At 42.5% G+C, this 19,091-nt stretch overlaps 1 protein-coding gene across 1 annotated transcript in view; it reads right to left on the bottom strand.

The window, feature by feature from the left end:
* Positions 1 to 17,173: 17,173 nt before the first annotated feature.
* LOC139753363 (bile salt-activated lipase-like) overlaps positions 17,174 to 19,091 on the bottom strand; it is a 57,733-nt gene continuing 55,815 nt past the window's right edge. The window contains exon 7 of the mRNA XM_071669740.1: positions 17,174 to 18,381. Within this exon, the coding sequence (XP_071525841.1) occupies positions 18,271 to 18,381 (111 nt within the window). The 3' untranslated portion in view covers positions 17,174 to 18,270. The remainder of the gene's footprint in view (positions 18,382 to 19,091) is intronic.

Raw genomic sequence — 19,091 nt, 5'->3', positions numbered from 1 at the left:
ACTTGTGTGAGGAAGTACCAGGAGAGTCTGAGTACAGAATGGAAAAAGGTGAGAACAATGGAAGTAAGGGGAGTGGGGGAGGAATGGGATGTATTTAGGGAATCAGTGATGGATTGCGCAAAAGATGCTTGTGGCATGAGAAGAGTGGGAGGTGGGTTGATTACAAAAGGGTAGTAAGTGGTGGGATGAAGAAGTAAGATTATTAGTGAAAGAGAAGAGAGAGGCATTTGGACGATTTTTGCAGGGAAAAAATGCAATTGAGTGGGAGATGTATAAAAGAAAGAGACAGGAGGTCAAGAGAAAGGTGCAAGAGGTGAAAAAGAGGGCAAATGAGAGTTGGGGTGAGAGAGTATCATTAAATTTTAGGGAGAATAAAAAGATGTTTTGGAAGGAGGTAAATAAAGTGCGTAAGACAAGGGAGCAAATGGGAACTTCAGTGAAGGGCGCACATGGGGAGGTGAAAACAAGTAGTGGTGATGTGAGAAGAAGATGGAGTGAGTATTTTGAAGGTTTGTTGAATGTGTTTGATGACAGAGTGGCAGATGTAGGGTGTTTTGGTCGACGTGGTGTGCAAAGTGAGAGGGTTAGGGAAAATGATTTGCTAAAGAGAGAAGAGGTAGTAAAAGCTTTGCGGAAGATGAAAGCCGGCAAGGCAGCAGGTTTGGATGGTATTGCAGTGGAATTTATTAAAAAAGGGGGGTGACTATTATTGAATGGTTGGTAAGGTTATTTAATGTATGTATGATTCATGGTGAGGTGCCTGAGGATTGGCGGAATGCGTGCATAGTGCCATTGTACAAAGGCAAAGGGGATAAGAGTGAGTGCTCAAATTACAGAAGTATAAGTTTGTTGAGTATTCCTGGTAAATTATATGGGAGGGTATTGATTGAGAGGGTGAAGGCATGTACAGAGCATCAGATTGGGGAAGAGCAGTGTGGTTTCAGAAGTGGTAGAGGATATGTGGATCAGGTGTTTGCTTTGAAGAATGTATGTGAGAAATACTTAGAAAAGCAAATGGATTTGTATGTAGCATTTATGGATCTGGAGAAGGCATATGATAGAGTTGATAGAGATGCTCTGTGGAAGGTATTAAGAATATATGGTGTGGGAGGAAAGTTGTTAGAAGCAGTGAAAAGTTTTTATCGAGGATGTAAGGCATGTGTACGTGTAGGAAGAGAGGAAAGTGATTGGTTCTCAGTGAATGTAGGTTTGCGGCAGGGGTTTGTGATGTCTCCATGGTTGTTTAATTTGTTTATGGATGAGGTTGTTAGGGAGGTGAATGCAAGAGTTTTGGAAAGAGGGGCAAGTATGAAGTCTGTTGGGGATGAGAGAGCTTGGGAAGTGAGTCAGTTGTTGTTCGCTGATGATACAGCGCTGGTGGCTGATTCATGTGAGAAACTGCAGAAGCTGGTGACTGAGTTTGGTAAAGTGTGTGAAAGAAGAAAGTTAAGAGTAAATGTGAATAAGAGCAAGGTTATTAGGTACAGTAGGGTTGAGGGTCAAGTCAATTGGGAGGTAAGTTTGAATGAAGAAAAACTGGAGGAAGTAAAGTGTTTTAGATATCTGGGAGTGGATCTGGCAGCGGATGGAACCATGGAAGCGGAAGTGGATCATAGGGTGGGGGAGGGGGCGAAAATTCTGGGAGCCTTGAAGAGTGTGTGGAAGTCGAGAACATTATCTCGGAAAGCAAAAATGGGTATGTTTGAAGGAATAGTGGTTCCAACAATGTTGTATGGTTGCGAGGCGTGGGCTATGGATAGAGTTGTGCGCAGGAGGATGGATGTGCTGGAAATGAGATGTTTGAGGACAATGTGTGGTGTGAGATGGTTTGATCGAGTAAGTAACGTAAGGGTAAGAGAGATGTGTGGAAGTAAAAAGAGCGTGGTTAAGAGAGCAGAAGAGGGTGTTTTGAAATGGTTTGGGCACATGGAGAGAATGAGTGAGGAAAGATTGACCAAGAGGATATATGTGTCGGAGGTGGAGGGAACGAGGAGAGGTGGGAGACCAAATTGGAGGTGGAAAGATGGAGTGAAAAAGATTTTGTGTGATCGGAGCCTGAACATGCAGGAGGGTGAAAGGAGGGCAAGGAATAGAGTGAATTGGATCGATGTGGTATACCGAGGTTGACGTGCTGTCAGTGGATTGAATCAGGGCATGTGAAGCGTCTGGGGTAAACCATGGAAAGCTGTGTAGGTATGTATATTTGCGTGTGTGGACGTGTATGTATAGACATGTGTATGGGGGTGGGTTGGGCCATTTCTTTCGTCTGTTTCCTTGCGCTACCTCGCAAACGCGGGAGACAATGACAAAGCAAAAAAAAAAAAAAATACACACACACATATATATATATATATATATATATATATATATATATATATATATATTATCCGTGGGATAGGGGATTAAGAATACTTCCCACGTATTCCCTGCGTGTCGTAGAAGGCGACTAAAAGGGGAGGGAGCGGGGGCCTGGAAATCCTCCCCTCTCGTTTTTTTTTTTAATTTTCCAAAAGTAGGAACAGAGGGGGGCCAGGTGTGGATATCCCACAAAGGCCCAGTCCTCTGTTCTTAACGCTACCTCGCTAACGCGGGAAATGGCAAATAGTTTAAAAGAAAAAGAAAAGATATATATATATATATATATATATATATATATATATATATATATATATATATATATATATATCTTTATTTAATTTTATAATTTTGCTTTGTCGCCGTCTCCCGGGTCAGCGAGGTAGCGCAAGGAAACAGACGAAAGAAATGGCCCAACCCACCCACATACACATCTATATACATACACGTTCACACACACAAATATACATACCTATACATCTCAATGTATACATATATATACACACACAGACATATACATATATAAACATGTACATAATTCATACTGTCTGCCCTTATTCATTCCCATCGCCACCCCGCCACACATGAAATAACAACCTCCTCCCCCTAAATGTGCACGAAGTAGCGCTAGTAAAAGACAACGAAGGCCACATTCGTTCACACTCGGTCTCTAGCTGTCATGTAAAAATGCACCGAAACCACAGCTCCCTTTCCACATCCAGGCCCCACAGAACTTTCCATGGTTTACCCCAGACGCTTCACATGCCCTGGTTCAATCCATTAACAGCACGTCGAAACCGGTATACTACATCGTTCCAATTCACTCTATTCCTTGCACGCCTTTCACCCTACTGCATGTTCAGGCCCCGATCTCTCTTATCAACTTTCAGTTTTACCCATATCAATCGAGTTTACTTTCTTACACTCTATCACATACTCCCACCACTCCTGTTTCAGGAGTAGTGCTACTCCTTCCCTTGCTCTTCTCCTCTCACTAACCCCTGACTTTACCCCCAAGACATTCCCAAACCACTCTTCCCCTTTACCTTCTTTTCAGTCAGAGCCAAAACATCCGGGTTCCTTTCCTCAAACATACTACCTATCTCTCCTTTTTTCTCATCTTGGTTACATCTACACACAGTTAGACACCCCAATCTGAGCCTTCGAGAAGGATGAGCACTCCTCGCGTGACTCTTTCTTCAGTTTCCCCTTTTAGAAAGTTAAAATACAAGGGGATAGGGGAGAAAGAATACTTCCCACGTATTCCCTGCATGTCGTAGAAGGCGACTAAAAGGGGAGGGAGCGGGGAGTTGGAAATCCTTCCCTCTCATTTTTAATTTTCCAAAAGAAGGAACAGAGAAGGGGCCAATTGAGGATTTTCCCTCATAGGCTCAGTCCTCTCTTCTTAATACTACCTCGCTAATGTGGGAAATGACTGATAGATGTATAAAAGAAAGAGGCAGGAGGTCAAGAGAAAGGTGCAAGAGGTGAAAAAGAGGGCAAATGAGAGTTGGGTTGAGAGAGTATCATTAAATTTTAGGGAATGAAAAAAAAAAAATGTTTTGGAAGGAGGTAAATTAAGTGCGTAAGACAAGGGAACAAATGGGAACTTCAGTGAAGGGGGTAATGGGGAGGTGATAACAAGTAGTGGTGATGTGAGATGGAGAGTATTTTGAAGGTTTGTTGAATGTGTTTGATGATAGAGTGGCAGACAGGGTGTTTTGGCTGAGGTGGTGTGCAAAGTGAGAGGGTAAGGAAGAATGATTTGGTAAAGAGAGAAGAGGTAGTAAAAGCTTTGCGGAAGATGAAAGCCGGCAAGGCAGCGGGTTTGGATGGTATTGCAGTGGAATTTATTGAAAAAGGGGTTGACAGTGTTGTTGACTGGTTGGTAAGGTTATGTAATGTATATACGACTCATGGTGAGGTGCCTGGGGATTGGCGGAATGCTTGCATAGTGCCATTGTACAAAGGCAAAGGGGAAAAAAGTGAGTGCTCAAATTACAGAGGTACAAGTTTGTTGAGTATTCCTGGAAAATTATATGGGAAGGTATTGATTGAGAGGGTGAAGGCATGTACAGAGCATCAGATTAGGGAAGAGCAGTGTGGTTTCAGAAGTGGTAGAGGATGTGTGGATCAGGTGTTTGCTTTGAAGAATGCATGTGAGAAATACTTAGAAAAGCAAATGCATTCATATGTAGCATTTATGAATCTTGAGAAGGCATATGATAGAGTTGATAGATATGCTCTGTGGAAGGATTAAGAATATATGGTGTGGGAGGCAAGTTGTTAGAAGCAGTGAAAAGTTTTTTCGAGGATGTAAGGCATGTTTACGTGTAGGAAGAGAGGAAGGTGATTGGTTCTCAGTGAATGTTGGTTTGTAGCAGGGGTGCGTGATGCCTCCATGGTTGTTTAATTTGTTTATGGATGGGATTGTTAGGGAGGTGAATGCAAGAGTTTTGGAAAGAGGAGCAAGTATGCAGTCTTTTGTGGATGAGAGAGGTTGGGAAGTGGGTCATTTGTTGTTCGCTGATGATACACCGCTGGTGGCTGATTCGGGTGAGAAACTGCAGAAGCTGGTGACTGAGGTTGGTAAAGTGTGTGAAAGAAGAAAGCTGAGAGTAAATGTGAATAAGAGCAAGGTTATTAGATACAGTAGGGTTGTGGGAGTAAATGTGAATAAGAGCAAGGGTTATTAGATACAGTAGGGTTGTGGGACAAGTCAATTGGGAGGTAAGTTTGAATGGAGAAAAACTGGAGGAAGTGAAGTGTTTTAGATATCTGGGAGTGGATTTGGGAGCATATGGAACCATGGAAGGTGAAGTGAATCATAGGGTGGAGGAGGGGATGAGAGTTCTGGGAGCGTTGAAAAATGTGTGGAAGTCGAGAACGTTATCTTGGAAAGCAAAAATGGGTATATATGAAGGAATAGTAGTTCCAACAATGCTATGTGGTTGCGAGGCATGGGCTATAGATAGAGTTGTGCGGAGGAGGGTTGATGTGCTGGAAATGAGATGTTGGAGGACAATGTGTGGTGTGAGGTGATTTGGTCGAGTAAGTAAGGAAAGGGAAAGAGAGATGTGTGGTAATAAAAAGAGTGTGGTGGAGAGAGCAGAAGAGGGTGTTTTGAAATGGTTTGCTCACATGGAGAGAATGAGTGAGGAAAGATTGACAAAGAGGATATATGTGTCAGAGGTGGAGGGAACACGGAGGAGTGGGAGAGCAAATTGGAAGTGGAAGGAAGGAGTGGAAAATATTTTGAGCGATCAGGGCCTGAACATGCAGGAGGATGAAAGGCATGCAAGGAATAGAGTGCATTGGAACGATGTGGTATACCGGGGTCGACGTGCTGTCAGTGGATTGAACGAGGGCATGTAAAGCGTCTGGGGTAAACCATGGAAAGTTTTGTGGGGCCTGGATGTGGAAAGGGAGATGTGGTTTCAGTGCATTATACACGACAGCTAGACACTTGAGTGTGAACGAATGTGGCCTTTGTTGTCTTTTCCTAGCTCTACCTCGTGCACATGCATGGGAAGGGGTTTGTCATTTCATGTGTGGCAGGGTGGCGACGGGAATGAATAAGGGCAGACTATGAATTATATATATATATATATATATATATATATATATATATATATATATATATATATATATATATATATATATATATATATATATATACATATATTGGCGGAATGCGTGCATAGTGCCATTGTACAAAGGCAAAGGGGATAAGAGTGAGTGCTCAAATTACAGAGGTATAAGTTTGTTGAGTATTCCTGGTAAATTATATGGGAGGGTATTGATTGAGAGGGTGAAGGCATGTACAGAGCATCAGATTGGGGAAGAGCAGTGTGGTTTCAGAAGTGGTAGAGGATGTGTGGATCAGGTGTTTGCTTTGAAGAATGTATGTGAGAAATACTTAGAAAAGCAAATGGATTTGTACGTAGCATTTATGGATCTGGAGAAGGCATATGATAGAGTTGATAGAGATGCTCTGTGGAAGGTATTAAGAATATATGGTGTGGGAGGAAAGTTGTTAGAAGCAGTGAAAAGTTTTTATCGAGGATGTAAGGCATGTGTACGTGTAGGAAGAGAGGAAAGTGATTGGTTCTCAGTGAATGTAGGTTTGCGGCAGGGGTTTGTGATGTCTCCATGGTTGTTTAATTTGTTTATGGATGGGGTTGTTAGGGAGGTAAATGCAAGAGTTTTGGAAAGAGGGGCAAGTATGAAGTCTGTTGGGGATGAGAGAGCTTGGGAAGTGAGTCAGTTGTTGTTCGCTGATGATACAGCGCTGGTGGCTGATTCATGTGAGAAACTGCAGAAGCTGGTGACTGAGTTTCGTAAAGTGTGTGGAAGAAGAAAGTTAAGAGTAAATGTGAATAAGAGCAAGGTTATTAGGTACAGTAGGGTTGAGGGTCAAGTCAATTGGGAGGTGAGTTTGAATGGAGAAAAACTGGAGGAAGTGAAGTGTTTTAGATATCTGGGAGTGGATCTGGCAGCGTATGGAACCATGGAAGCGGAAGTGGATCATAGGGTGGGGGAGGGGGCGAAAATTCTGGGGGCCTTGAAGAATGTTTGGAAGTCGAGAACATTATCTCGGAAAGCAAAAATGGGTATGTTTGAAGGAATAGTGGTTCCAACAATGTTGTATGGTTGCGAGGCGTGGGCTATGGATAGAGTTGTGCGCAGGAGGATGGATGTGCTGGAAATGAGATGTTTGAGGACAATGTGTGGTGTGAGGTGGTTTGATCGAGTGAGTAACGTAAGGGTAAGAGAGATGTGTGGAAATAAAAAGAGCGTGGTTGAGAGAGCAGAAGAGGGTGTTTTGAAGTGGTTTGGGCACATGGAGAGAATGAGTGAGGAAAGATTGACCAAGAGGATATATGTGTTGGAGGTGGAGGGAACGAGGAGAAGAGGGAGACCAAATTGGAGGTGGAAAGATGGAGTGAAAAAGATTTTGTGTGATCGGGGCCTGAACATGCAGGAGGGTGAAAGGAGGGCAAGGAATAGAGTGAATTGGATCGATGTGGTATACCGGGGTTGACGTGCTGTCAGTGGATTGAATCAAGGCATGTGAAGCGTCTGGGGTAAACCATGGAAAGCTGTGTAGGTATGTATATTTGCGTGTGTGGACGTATGTATATACATATGTATGGGGGGGGGGTTGGGCCATTTCTTTCGTCTGTTTCCTTGCGCTACCTCGCAAACGCGGGAGACAGCGACAAAGTATAATAAAATAATAATATAAATAATATATATATATATATATATATATATATATATATATATATATATATATATATATATATATATAATGTTCGCTGATGATACAACGCTGGTGGCGGATTCATGTGAGAAACTGCAGAAGCTGGTGACTGAGTTTGGTAAAGTGTGTGAAAGAAAGTTAAGAGTAAATGTGAATAAGAGCAAGGTTATTAGGTACAGTAGGGTTGAGGGTCAAGTCAGTTGGGAGGTAAGTTTGAATGGAGCAAAACTGGAGGAAGTAAAGTGTTTTAGATATCTGGGAGTGGATCTAGCAGCGGATGGAACCATGGAAGCGGAAGTGGATCATAGGGTGGGGGAGGGGGCGAAAATCCTGGGAGCCTTGAAGAATGTGTGGAAGTCGAGAACATTATCTCGGAAAGCAAAAATGGGTATGTTTGAAGTATTAGTGGTTCCAACAATGTTGTATGGTTGCGAAGCGTGGGCTATGGATAGAGTTGTGCGCAGGAGGATGGATGTGCTGGAAATGAGATGTTTGAGGACAATGTGTGGTGTGAGGTGGTTTGATCGAGTAAGTAACGTAAGGGTAAGAGAGATGTGTGGAAATAAAAAGAGCGTGGTTGAGAGAGCAGAAGAGGGTGTTTTGAAATGGTTTGGGCACATGGAGAGAATGAGTGAGGAAAGATTGACCAAGAGGATATATGTGTCGGAGGTGGAGGGAACGAGGAGAAGTGGGAGACCAAATTGGAGGTGGAAAGATTGAGTGAAAAAGATTTTGTGTGATCGGGGCCTGAACATGCAGGAGGGTGAAAGGAGGGCAAGGAATAGAGTGAATTGGATCGATGTGGTATACCGGGGTTGACGTGCTGTCAGTGGATTGAATCAGTGCATGTGAAGCGTCTGGGGTAAACCATGGAAAGCTGTGTAGGTATGTGTATTTGCGTGTGTGGATGTATGTATGTACATGTGTATGGGGGTGGGTTGGGCCATTTCTTTCGTCTGTTTCCTTACGCTACCTCGCAAACGCGGGAGACAGCGACAAAGCAAAAAAAAAAAAAAAATATATATATATATATATATATATATATATATATATATATATATATATATATATATATATATATATCCTGTGTGTGTATATATATGTATACGTTGAGATGTATAGGTATGTATGTGTGTGTCTGTGTGGAAATGTATGTACATACATGTGTATATGGGTGGGTTTGTCCATTCTTTCGTCTGTTTTTTTTTTTATTTTCCAAAAGAAGGAACAGAGGGGGCCAGGTGAGGATATTCCAAAAAAGGCCCAGTCCTCTGTTCTTAACGCTACCTCGCTAACGCGGGAAATGGCGAATAGTTTAAAGGAAAAGAAATATATATATATATATATATATATATATATATATATATATATATATATATATATATATATATATATACATAGTCACCCCCTTTTTTAATAAATTCCACTGCAATACCATCCAAACCTCTGCCTTGCCGGCTTTCATCTTCCGCAAAGCTTTTACTACCTCTTCTCTGTTTACCAAATCATTTTCCCTAACCCTCTCACTTTGCACACCACCTCGACCAAAACACCCTATATCTGCCACTCTATCATCAAACACATTCAACAAACCTTCAAAATACTCATTCCATCTCCTCCTCACATCACCACTACTTGTTATCACCTTCCCATTTGCGCCCTTCACTGAAGTTCCCATTTGCTCCCTTGTCTTACGCACTTTATTTACCTCCTTCCAGAACATCTTTTTATTCTCCCTAAAATTTAATGATACTCTCTCACCCCAACTCTCATTTGCCCTCTTTTTCACCTCTTGCCCCTTCCTCTTGACCTCCTGTCTCTTTCTTTTATACATCTCCCACTCAATTGCATTTTTTCCCTGCAAAAATCGTCCAAATGCCTCTCTCTTCTCTTGCACTAATAATCTTACTTCTTCATCCCACCACTCACTACCCTTTCTAATCAACCCACCTCCCACTCTTCTCATGCCACAAGCATCTTTTGCGCAATCCATCACTGATTCTCTAAATACATCCCATTCCTCCCCCACTCCCCTTACTTCCATTGTTCTCACCTTTTTCCCTTCTGTACTCAGTCTCTCCTGGTACTTCCTCACACAAGTCTCCTTCCCAAGCTCACTTACTCTCACCATCCTCTTCACCCCAACATTCACTCTTCTTTTCTGAAAACCCATACAAATCTTCACCTTAGCCTCCACAAGATAATGATCAGACATCCCTCCAGTTGCACCTCTCAGCACATTAACATCCAAAAGTCTCTCTTTCGCGCGCCTGTCAATTAACACGTAATCCAATAACGCTCTCTGGCCATCTCTCCTACTTACATACGTATACTTATGTATATCTCGCTTTTTAAACCAGGTATTCCCAATCACCAGTCCTTTTTCAGCACATAAATCTACAAGCTCTTCACCATTTCCATTTACAACACTGAACACCCCATGTATACCAATTATTCCCTCAACTGCCACATTACTCACCTTTGCATTCAAATCACCCATCACTATAACCCGGTCTCGTGCATCAAAACCACTAACACACTCATTCAGCTGCTCCCAAAACACTTGCCTCTCATGATCTTTCTTCTCATGCTCAAGTGCATATGAACCAATAATCACCCATCTTCGAGGAGGATGAGCACTCCCCGCGTGACTCCTTCTGTTTCCCATTTTAGAAAGTTGGTAAGGTTATTTAATGTATGTATGAGTCATGGTGAGGTGCCTGAGGATTGGCGGAATGCGTGCATAGTGCCATTGTACAAAGGCAAAGGGGATAAGAGTGAGTGCTCAAATTACAGAGGTATAAGTTTGTTGAGTATTCCTGGTAAATTATATGGGAGGGTATTGATTGAGAGGGTGAAGGCATGTACAGGGTAGAGGATGTGTGGATCAGGTGTTTGCTTTGAAGAATGTATGTGAGAAATACTTAGAAAAGCATATGGATTTGTATGTAGCATTTATGGATCTGGAGAGGGCATATGATAGAGTTGATAGAGATGCTCTGTGGAAGGTATTAAGAATATATGGTGTGGGAGGCAAGTTGTTAGAAGCAGTGAAAAGTTTTTATCGAGGACGTAAGGCATGTGTACGTGTAGGAAGAGAGGAAAGTGATTGGTTCTCAGTGAATGTAGGTTTGCGGCAGGGGTGTGTGATGTCTCCATGGTTGTTTAATTTGTTTATGGATGGGGTTGTTAGGGAGGTAAATGCAAGAGTTTTGGAAAGAGGGGCAAGTATGAAGTCTGTTGGGGATGAGAGAGCTTGGGAAGTGAGTCAGTTGTTGTTCGCTGATGATACACCGCTGGTGGCTGATTCATGTGAGAAACTGCAGAAGCTGGTGACTGAGTTTGGTAAAGTGTGTGAAAGAAGAAAGTTAAGAGTAAATGTGAATAAGTGCAAGGTTATTAGGTACAGTAGGGTTGAGGGTCAAGTCAGTTGGGAGGTAAGTTTGAATGGAGCAAAACTGGAGGAAGTAAAGTGTTTTAGATATCTGGGAGTGGATCTAGCAGCGGATGGAACCATGGAAGCGGAAGTGGATCATAGGGTGGGGGAGGGGGCGAAAATCCTGGGAGCCTTGAAGAATGTGTGGAAGTCGAGAACATTATCTCGGAAAGCAAAAATGGGTATGTTTGAAGGAATAGTGGTTCCAACAATGTTGTATGGTTGCGAAGCGTGGGCTATGGATAGAGTTGTGCGCAGGAGGATGGATGTGCTGGAAATGAGATGTTTGAGGACAATGTGTGGTGTGAGGTGGTTTGATCGAGTAAGTAACGTAAGGGTAAGAGAGATGTGTGGAAATAAAAAGAGCGTGGTTGAGAGAGCAGAAGAGGGTGTTTTGAAATGGTTTGGGCACATGGAGAGAATGAGTGAGGAGAGATTGACCAAGAGGATATATGTGTCGGAGGTGGAGGGAACGAGGAGAAGAGGGAGACCAAATTGGAGGTGGAAAGATGGAGTGAAAAAGATTTTGTGTGATCGGGGCCTGAACATGCAGGAGGGTGAAAGGAGGGCAAGGAATAGAGTGAATTGGAGTCGATGTGGTATACAGGGGTTGACGTGCTGTCAGTGGATTGAATCAAGGCATGTGAAGCGTCTGGGGTAAACCATGGAAAGCTGTGTAGGTATGTATATTTGCGTGTGTGGACGTGTGTATGTACATGTGTATGGGGGGGGGGGGGGTTGGGCCATTTCTTTCGTCTGTTTCCTTGCGCTACCTCGCAAACGCGGGAGACAGCGACAAAGTATAAAAAAAAAAAAAAAAAAAAAAAATATATATATATATATATATATATATATATATATATATATATATATATATATATATATATATATATATATGTGTGTGTGTGTGTGTGTGTGTAGATTTCTGTGATGAAATAGGACTGGTGATTGGGAATGCCTGGTAAAAAAAGATAGATATACATAAGTATACATATGTAAGTAGGAGAGATAGCCAGAGAGTGTTACTGGATTACGTGTTAATTGATAGACGAGTGAAAGAATGACTTTTGGATGTTAATGTGCTGAGAGGTAAAACTGGAGGGATGTCTGATCATTAACTTGTGGAGGCGAAGGTGAAGATTGGTAGAGGTTTTCAAAAAAAAAAAAAAAAAAAAAAAATGGGGTGGAGAGAGTGGTGAAAGTGAGCGAGGTTGGGAAGGAGATTTGTGTGAGGAAGTACCAGGAGAGACCGAGTGCAGAATGGATAAAGGTTAGAGCAAAGGACGTAAGGGGAGTGAGGGAGGAATGGGATGTATTTAGGGAAGCAGTGATGACTTTCTACGTATTCCCTGCGTGTAGTAGAAGGCAACTAAAAGGGGAGGGAGCAGGGGGCTGGAAATCCTCCCCTCTCTTCCCCCCCCCCCCCCCCCCCCCCCCCCCCCCCCAAAAAAAAAAAAAAAAAAAAAAAAAAAAGAGGGAACAGAGAAGGGGGCCCAGATGAGGATATTCCCTCAAAGGCCCAGTCCCCTGTTCTTAACGCTACCGTGCTAACGCTGGAAATGGCAAATAATATGAAAAAGAAAGTGATGGCTCTTGCAAAAGATGCTTGTGGCATGAGAAATGTGGAAGGTGGGCAGATTAGAAAGAGTAGCGTGTGGTAGGATAAAGTACGATTATTAGTGAAAGAGAAGACAGAGGCATTTGGACTGGTTTTGCAGGGAAATACTGAGAAAGGTGCAATAGGTGAAAAAGAAGGCAAATGAGAGTTGAGGTGAGAAAGTATCATTAAAATTCAGGGAGAATAAAAAGATGTTTTGGAAGGAGATAAATAAAGTGCGTAAGACAAGAGAACAAATGGGGACATCGGTGAAGGGGGCAAATGGCGAGGTAATAACAAGTAGTGGTGATGTGAGGAGATGGAGTGAGTATTTTCAGGGTTTGCTGAACGTGTTAGATGATAGAGTGGCTGATATAGGGTGTTTTGGTCGAGGAGGTGTGTGAAGTGAGAGGGTCAAGGAGAATGGTTTGGTAAACAGAGAAGAGGTAGTGAAAGCTTTGCGAAAGATGAAAGCCGGTAAGGTGGCGGGTTTGGATGGTATTGCAGTGGAATTTATTAAAAAAGGGGGTGACTGTGTTGTTGACTGGTTGGTGAGGATATTCAGTGTGTGTGTGGCTCATGGTGAAGTGCCTGAGCATTGGCTGAATGCATGCATAGTGCCATTTTACAAAGGCAAACGGGGTAAAGGTGAGTGTTCAGATTACAGAGGTATAAATTTTTTGAGTATTCCTGGGAAATTATATGGGAGGGGATTGATCGAGAGGGTGAAGGCATGTATAGAGCATCAGATTGGGGAAGAGCAGTGTGGTTTCAGAAATGGTAGAGGATGTGTGGATCAGGTGTTTGCTTTGAAAAATGTATGTGAGAAATACTTAGAAAAACAAATGGATCACTAAGTAGCATTTATGGACCTGGCGAAGGCATATGATATATATATATATATATATATATATATATATATATATATATATATATATATATATATATATATATATATATATATATATATTATTATTATTTTGCTTTGTCACTGTCTCCCGCGTTTGCGAGGTAGCGCAAGGAAACAGACGAAAGAAATGGCCCAACCCTACCCCCATACACATATATATATATACACGTCCACACGCGCAAATATACATACCTATACATCTCAATGTACACATATATATACACACACAGACATATACATATATACACAAGTACATAATTCATACTGTCTGCCTTTATTTATTCCCATCGCCACCTCGCCACTTATGGAATAACATCCCCCTCCCCCCTCGTGTGTGCGAGGTAGCGCTAGGAAAAGGCAACAAAGGCCCCATTCGTTCACACTCTCTAGCTGTCATGTAATAATGCCCGAAACCACAGCTCCCTTTCCACATCCAGGCCCCACAGAACTTTCCATGGTTTACCCCAGACGCTTCACATGCTCTGATTCAATCCACTGACAGCACGTCGACCTCGGTATACCACATCGATCCAATTCACTCTATTCCTTGCCCGCCTTTCACCCTCCTGCATGTTCAGGCCCCGATCACTCAAAATCTTTTTCACTCCATCTTTCCACCTCCAATTTGGTCTCCCACTTCTCGTTCCCTCCACCTCCGACACATATCCTCTTGGTCAATCTTTCCTCACTCATTCTCTCCATGTGCCCAAACCATTTCAAAACGCCCTCTTCTGCTCTCTCAACCACGCTCTTTTTATTTCCACACATCACTCTTACCCTTACATTACTTACTCGATCAAACCACCTCACACCACATATTGTCCTCAAACATCTCATTTCCAGCACATCCATCTTCCTCCGCACAACTCTATCCATAGCCCACGCCTTGCAACCATATAACATTGTTGGAACCACTATTCCTTCTAACATACCCATTTTTGCTTTCCGAGATAACGTTCTCGACTTCCAAACATTCTTCAAGGCTCCCAGGATTTTCGCCCCCTCCCCCACCCTATGATTCACTTCCGCTTCCATGGTTCCATCCGCTGCCAGATCCACTTTCAGATATCTAAAATACTTTACTTCCTCCAGTTTTTCTCCATTCAAACTTACCTCCCAATGACTTGACCCTCGACCCTACTGTACCTAATAACCTTGCTCTTATTCACATTTACTCTTAACTTTCATCTTTCACACACTTTACCAAATTCAGTCACCAGCTTCTGCAGTTTCTCACATGAATCAGCCACCAGCGCTGTATCATCAGCGAACAACTGACTCACTTCCCAAGCTCTCTTATCCACAACAGACTGCATACTTGCCCCTCTTTCCAAAACTCTTGCATTCACCTCCCTAAGAACCCCATCCATAAACAAATTAAACAACCATGGAGACATCACACACCCCTGCCGCAAACCTACATTCACTGAGAACCAATCACTTTCCTCTCTTCCTACACGTACACATGCCTTACATCCTCGATAAAAACTTTTCACTGCTTCTAACAACTTTCCTCCCACACCATATATTCTTAATACCTTCCACAGAGCATCTCTATCAACTCTATCATATGCCCTCTCCAGATCCATAAATGCTACATACAAATCCATTTGCTTTTCTAAGTATTTCTCACATACATTCTTCAAAGCATACATATATATATATATATATATATCATACAAACCTCCAACAGCCAGGATCGAACCTGGGACCCCTGTGCAAGAGGCAGGCATGCTAACCGCTAGGCTATGGGACTGTATAATAGGAAACAACTATTCGAAATACTAAGTACTCGAATACCCTTCGTCTCACAATGGTGAGCAACGGGGTCTATACTGGTTGTTTCTGAACAGACGCACATAGCCAGCTGATAGCGTTTTACCGGACCTAACTGTACAACGCGGAGGTGTATGAATACGAATAAAGTGCATATGAACGCGCACCTTCATAGAACATACAAACCTCCAACAGCCAGGATCGAACCTGGGACCCCTGTGCAAGAGGCAGGCATGCTAACCGCTAGGCTGTGGGACTATATAATAGGAAACAACTATTCGAAGCACTAAGTACTCGAATACCCTTCGTCTCACAATGGTGAGCAACGGGGTCTATACTGGTTGTTTCCGAACAGACGCACATAGCCAGCTGATAGCGTCTTACCGAACCTAACTGTACAACGCGGAGGTATATGAATACGAATAAAGTGCATATGAACGCGCACCTTCATAGAACATACAAACCTCCAACAGCCAGGATCGAACCTGGGACCCCTGTGCAAGAGGCAGGCATGGTAACCGCTAGGCTATGGGACTGTATAATAGGAAACAACTATTCGAAATACTAAGTACTCGAATACCCTTCGTCTCACAATGGTGAGCAATGGGGTCTAAAACGCTATCAGCTGGCTATGTGCGTCTGTTTGGAAACAACCAGTATAGACCCCGTTGCTCACCATTGTGAGACGAAGGGTATTCGAGTACTTAGTATTTCGAATAGTTGTTTCCTATTATACAGTCCCATAGCCTAGCGGTTAGCATGCCTGCCTCTTGCACAGGGGTCCCAGGTTCGATCCTGGCTGTTGGAGGTTTGTGTGTTCTATGAAGGTGCGCGTTCATATGCACTTTATTCGTATATATATATATATATATATATATATATATATATTATCTTATTTTGCTTTGTCGCTGTCTCCCGCGTTTGCGAGGTAGCGCAAGGAAACAGACGAAAGAAATGGCCCAACCCACCCCCATACACATGTATATACATACACGTCCACACGCGCAAATATACATACCTATACATCTCAATGTACACATATATATATATACACACACGGACATATACATATATACACATGTACATAATTCATAGTCTGCCTTTATTTATTCCCATCCCCACCTCGCCACACATGGAATAACATCCCCCTCCCCCTCATGTGTGCGAGGTAGCACTAGCAAAAGACAACAAAGGCCCCATTCGTTCACACTCAGTCTCTAGCTGTCATGTAATAATGCCCGAAACCACAGCTCCCTTTCCACATCCAGGCCCCACAGAACTTTCCATGGTTTACCCCAGACGCTTCACATGCTCTGATTCAATCCATTGACAGCACGTCGACCCCGGTATACCACATCGATCCAATTCACTCTATTCCTTGCCCGCCTTTCACCCTCCTGCATGTTAAGTCCCCGATCACTCAAAATCTTTTTCACTCCATCTTTCCACCTCCAATTTGGTCTCCCACTTCTCCTCGTTCCCTCCACCTCTGACACATATATCCTCTTGGTCAATCTTTCCTCACTCATTCTCTCCATGTGCCCAAACCATTTCAAAACACCCTCTTCTGCTCTCTCAACCACGCTCTTTTTATTTCCACACATCTCTCTTACCCTTACATTACTTACTTGATCAAACCACCTCACACCACACATTGTCCTCAAACATCTCATTTCCAGCACATCCACCCTCCTGCGCACAACTCTATCCATAGCCCACGCCTCGCAACCATACAACATATATATATATATATATATATATATATATATATATATATATATATATATATATATATACACGCAAGGATCTCAAGAGGAGTATATAAAGTGACTGTCCCTAGAGACACGTCTATATTTCACTAATTGATTTACTGAAAAAATAACAAAGGTGACACGTTACAATTTGATTATATGTCACTGAAGAGCAAGCTTACACACAGCATAGACAGTTATATGACTCGTTGTCTTTCTGGTCATTAGGGACACTGATTTTGATATTTTTCCAATAGTTGCATTTACAAGTTACAAAAATGTATTAAATCATATTGGATGTTACAGTAACCTTTTGAAAGGGAATTTGTCACTTTAACCTTTTGATATGTATGTAAGTACAGTGGATGATGGGATGAAAAGTTCATTTCATTAATAAAGAGAATATCTTTGGCACTTAAAAAGGAGTAAAAATATTGTCATAACATCCCACTGAAGGGGTTAGTATGTGCCATGCTGCCTCACCCATCCACTTGGGGAGCATTTGAGAGAGGATGGGGTAATGTAGTGTCAAAAGATTAGTGGGGAGACTTGCTGGGAGGAAAGGAAGTTGTGTGATAGGTTAACTGGGATTGTTGTAGTGTGGATGTAGGTATAGGAAAAGTTGGGGAGGAAGAGTGTAGTATACAAGGGCAGGCTGGTGGAAACATGTAGTGTGATGGGAGATATTAACGGTGGAGGTGTAGTGTGGCAAGAGAGTTCTTAGAGGGAGAGACAATTTGACTTGATCCCATAGTAAATCCAGGACATCCTCCCAGACATAAGCTCAGGATGTGTAGCGCCTTAGCCCCTGTGGTCATGTGTTCAAATGGCTGATATAGATCTTGTATTACAGTCACTCTCACCTTGCATAAGGCTTTACCCCTAAACTGACCTTTTTCAACCAGGAATCCTCTCCAGGTGAGAACACATTTTAATGTCTCTTGTGTTTACCAATTCCTACGCAGACCCTGGAAATGCCATGAGGATCCAAGAAGCACTACAATGATTTCTGAAAATACAAGATGAAAAACCTAGGGAAATTAAGTTTTGGTATAGACTCGCTTTATTTCAGTGAAAGTGAAAACACTCCTGCTTGTGTCCCATACTAGTTTAGTAATTGCAGGTTCACTTGGAGGTCAGTGGTGAGTTCCACATTTGTGCTGGGCAGGTCATCCAGACTTAGAGTTCATCTGATGTTGGGCGTTGCATAGTGTCATCTTGTGAGTGGCTGGCCTCAGGGTACAAGATGCGGTTGGTTCTTGTTGGCAAAGAGTCGTGGAAGTCCCTTACCTGTAAACAAAGACAAGATGTTCTATTGATTTGCTCTGGAAACGTTATACAATACGTGCAATACATTTACCTATTCACTTCATTGGCATGTATGTGTGCATATGCTTTGTGTGTTTGTAGTAAAGGAGAAAATATTTGTTCTGACAGCAAAAGTGTCCTTCAAGTCCATGTAACAAGCCAGTGTTACTACTAACAGGGAAGGTATTCCAAATGAAATGATGGTGTTGTGGGTACTGTTACTGACCATGAGTTACCACAGGCTGGCCTGCGATCGCACCTGCACAGGTTCGAATTCTGGGCATGGCAGTCAGCCTACAACTAACTCAGGTATTTAACCTTCCCTTGGGGCTGGTCGATAAATGGGTATCTAGTTTAGTCTAGTGCGTGTGTGCGCATACAAACACACGAATAAAGCCATGACATGTACCAAAGGCTGAAACCTGGTAACACAATTATTAAACTATCACCCCTGAAGACACAAAGAGTAATCACAAGTTGTAAACATATAGATTAGACCAGTAGGAGGGCTGCTGTGATGCATTTGCTTCCTTCCATCTTTGAGAGACATTAGGATAGGTGGTCGCATGAATGATAAAGATTTTGATTGATGAGATCCAACAAGCAAAATGCGTCCATAGTTGTGAAAGTTAATCAGAGAGAAATAAGAATAAAAAGAGAAACATCCATACGAGTGTTTCAGAGAGAGCAGT

The sequence above is a fragment of the Panulirus ornatus genome, chromosome 14 (assembly GCF_036320965.1).
Source record: "Panulirus ornatus isolate Po-2019 chromosome 14, ASM3632096v1, whole genome shotgun sequence".
Lineage (NCBI taxonomy): Eukaryota > Metazoa > Arthropoda > Malacostraca > Decapoda > Palinuridae > Panulirus > Panulirus ornatus.
This window is presented reverse-complemented; position numbering and strand designations above follow the sequence as displayed.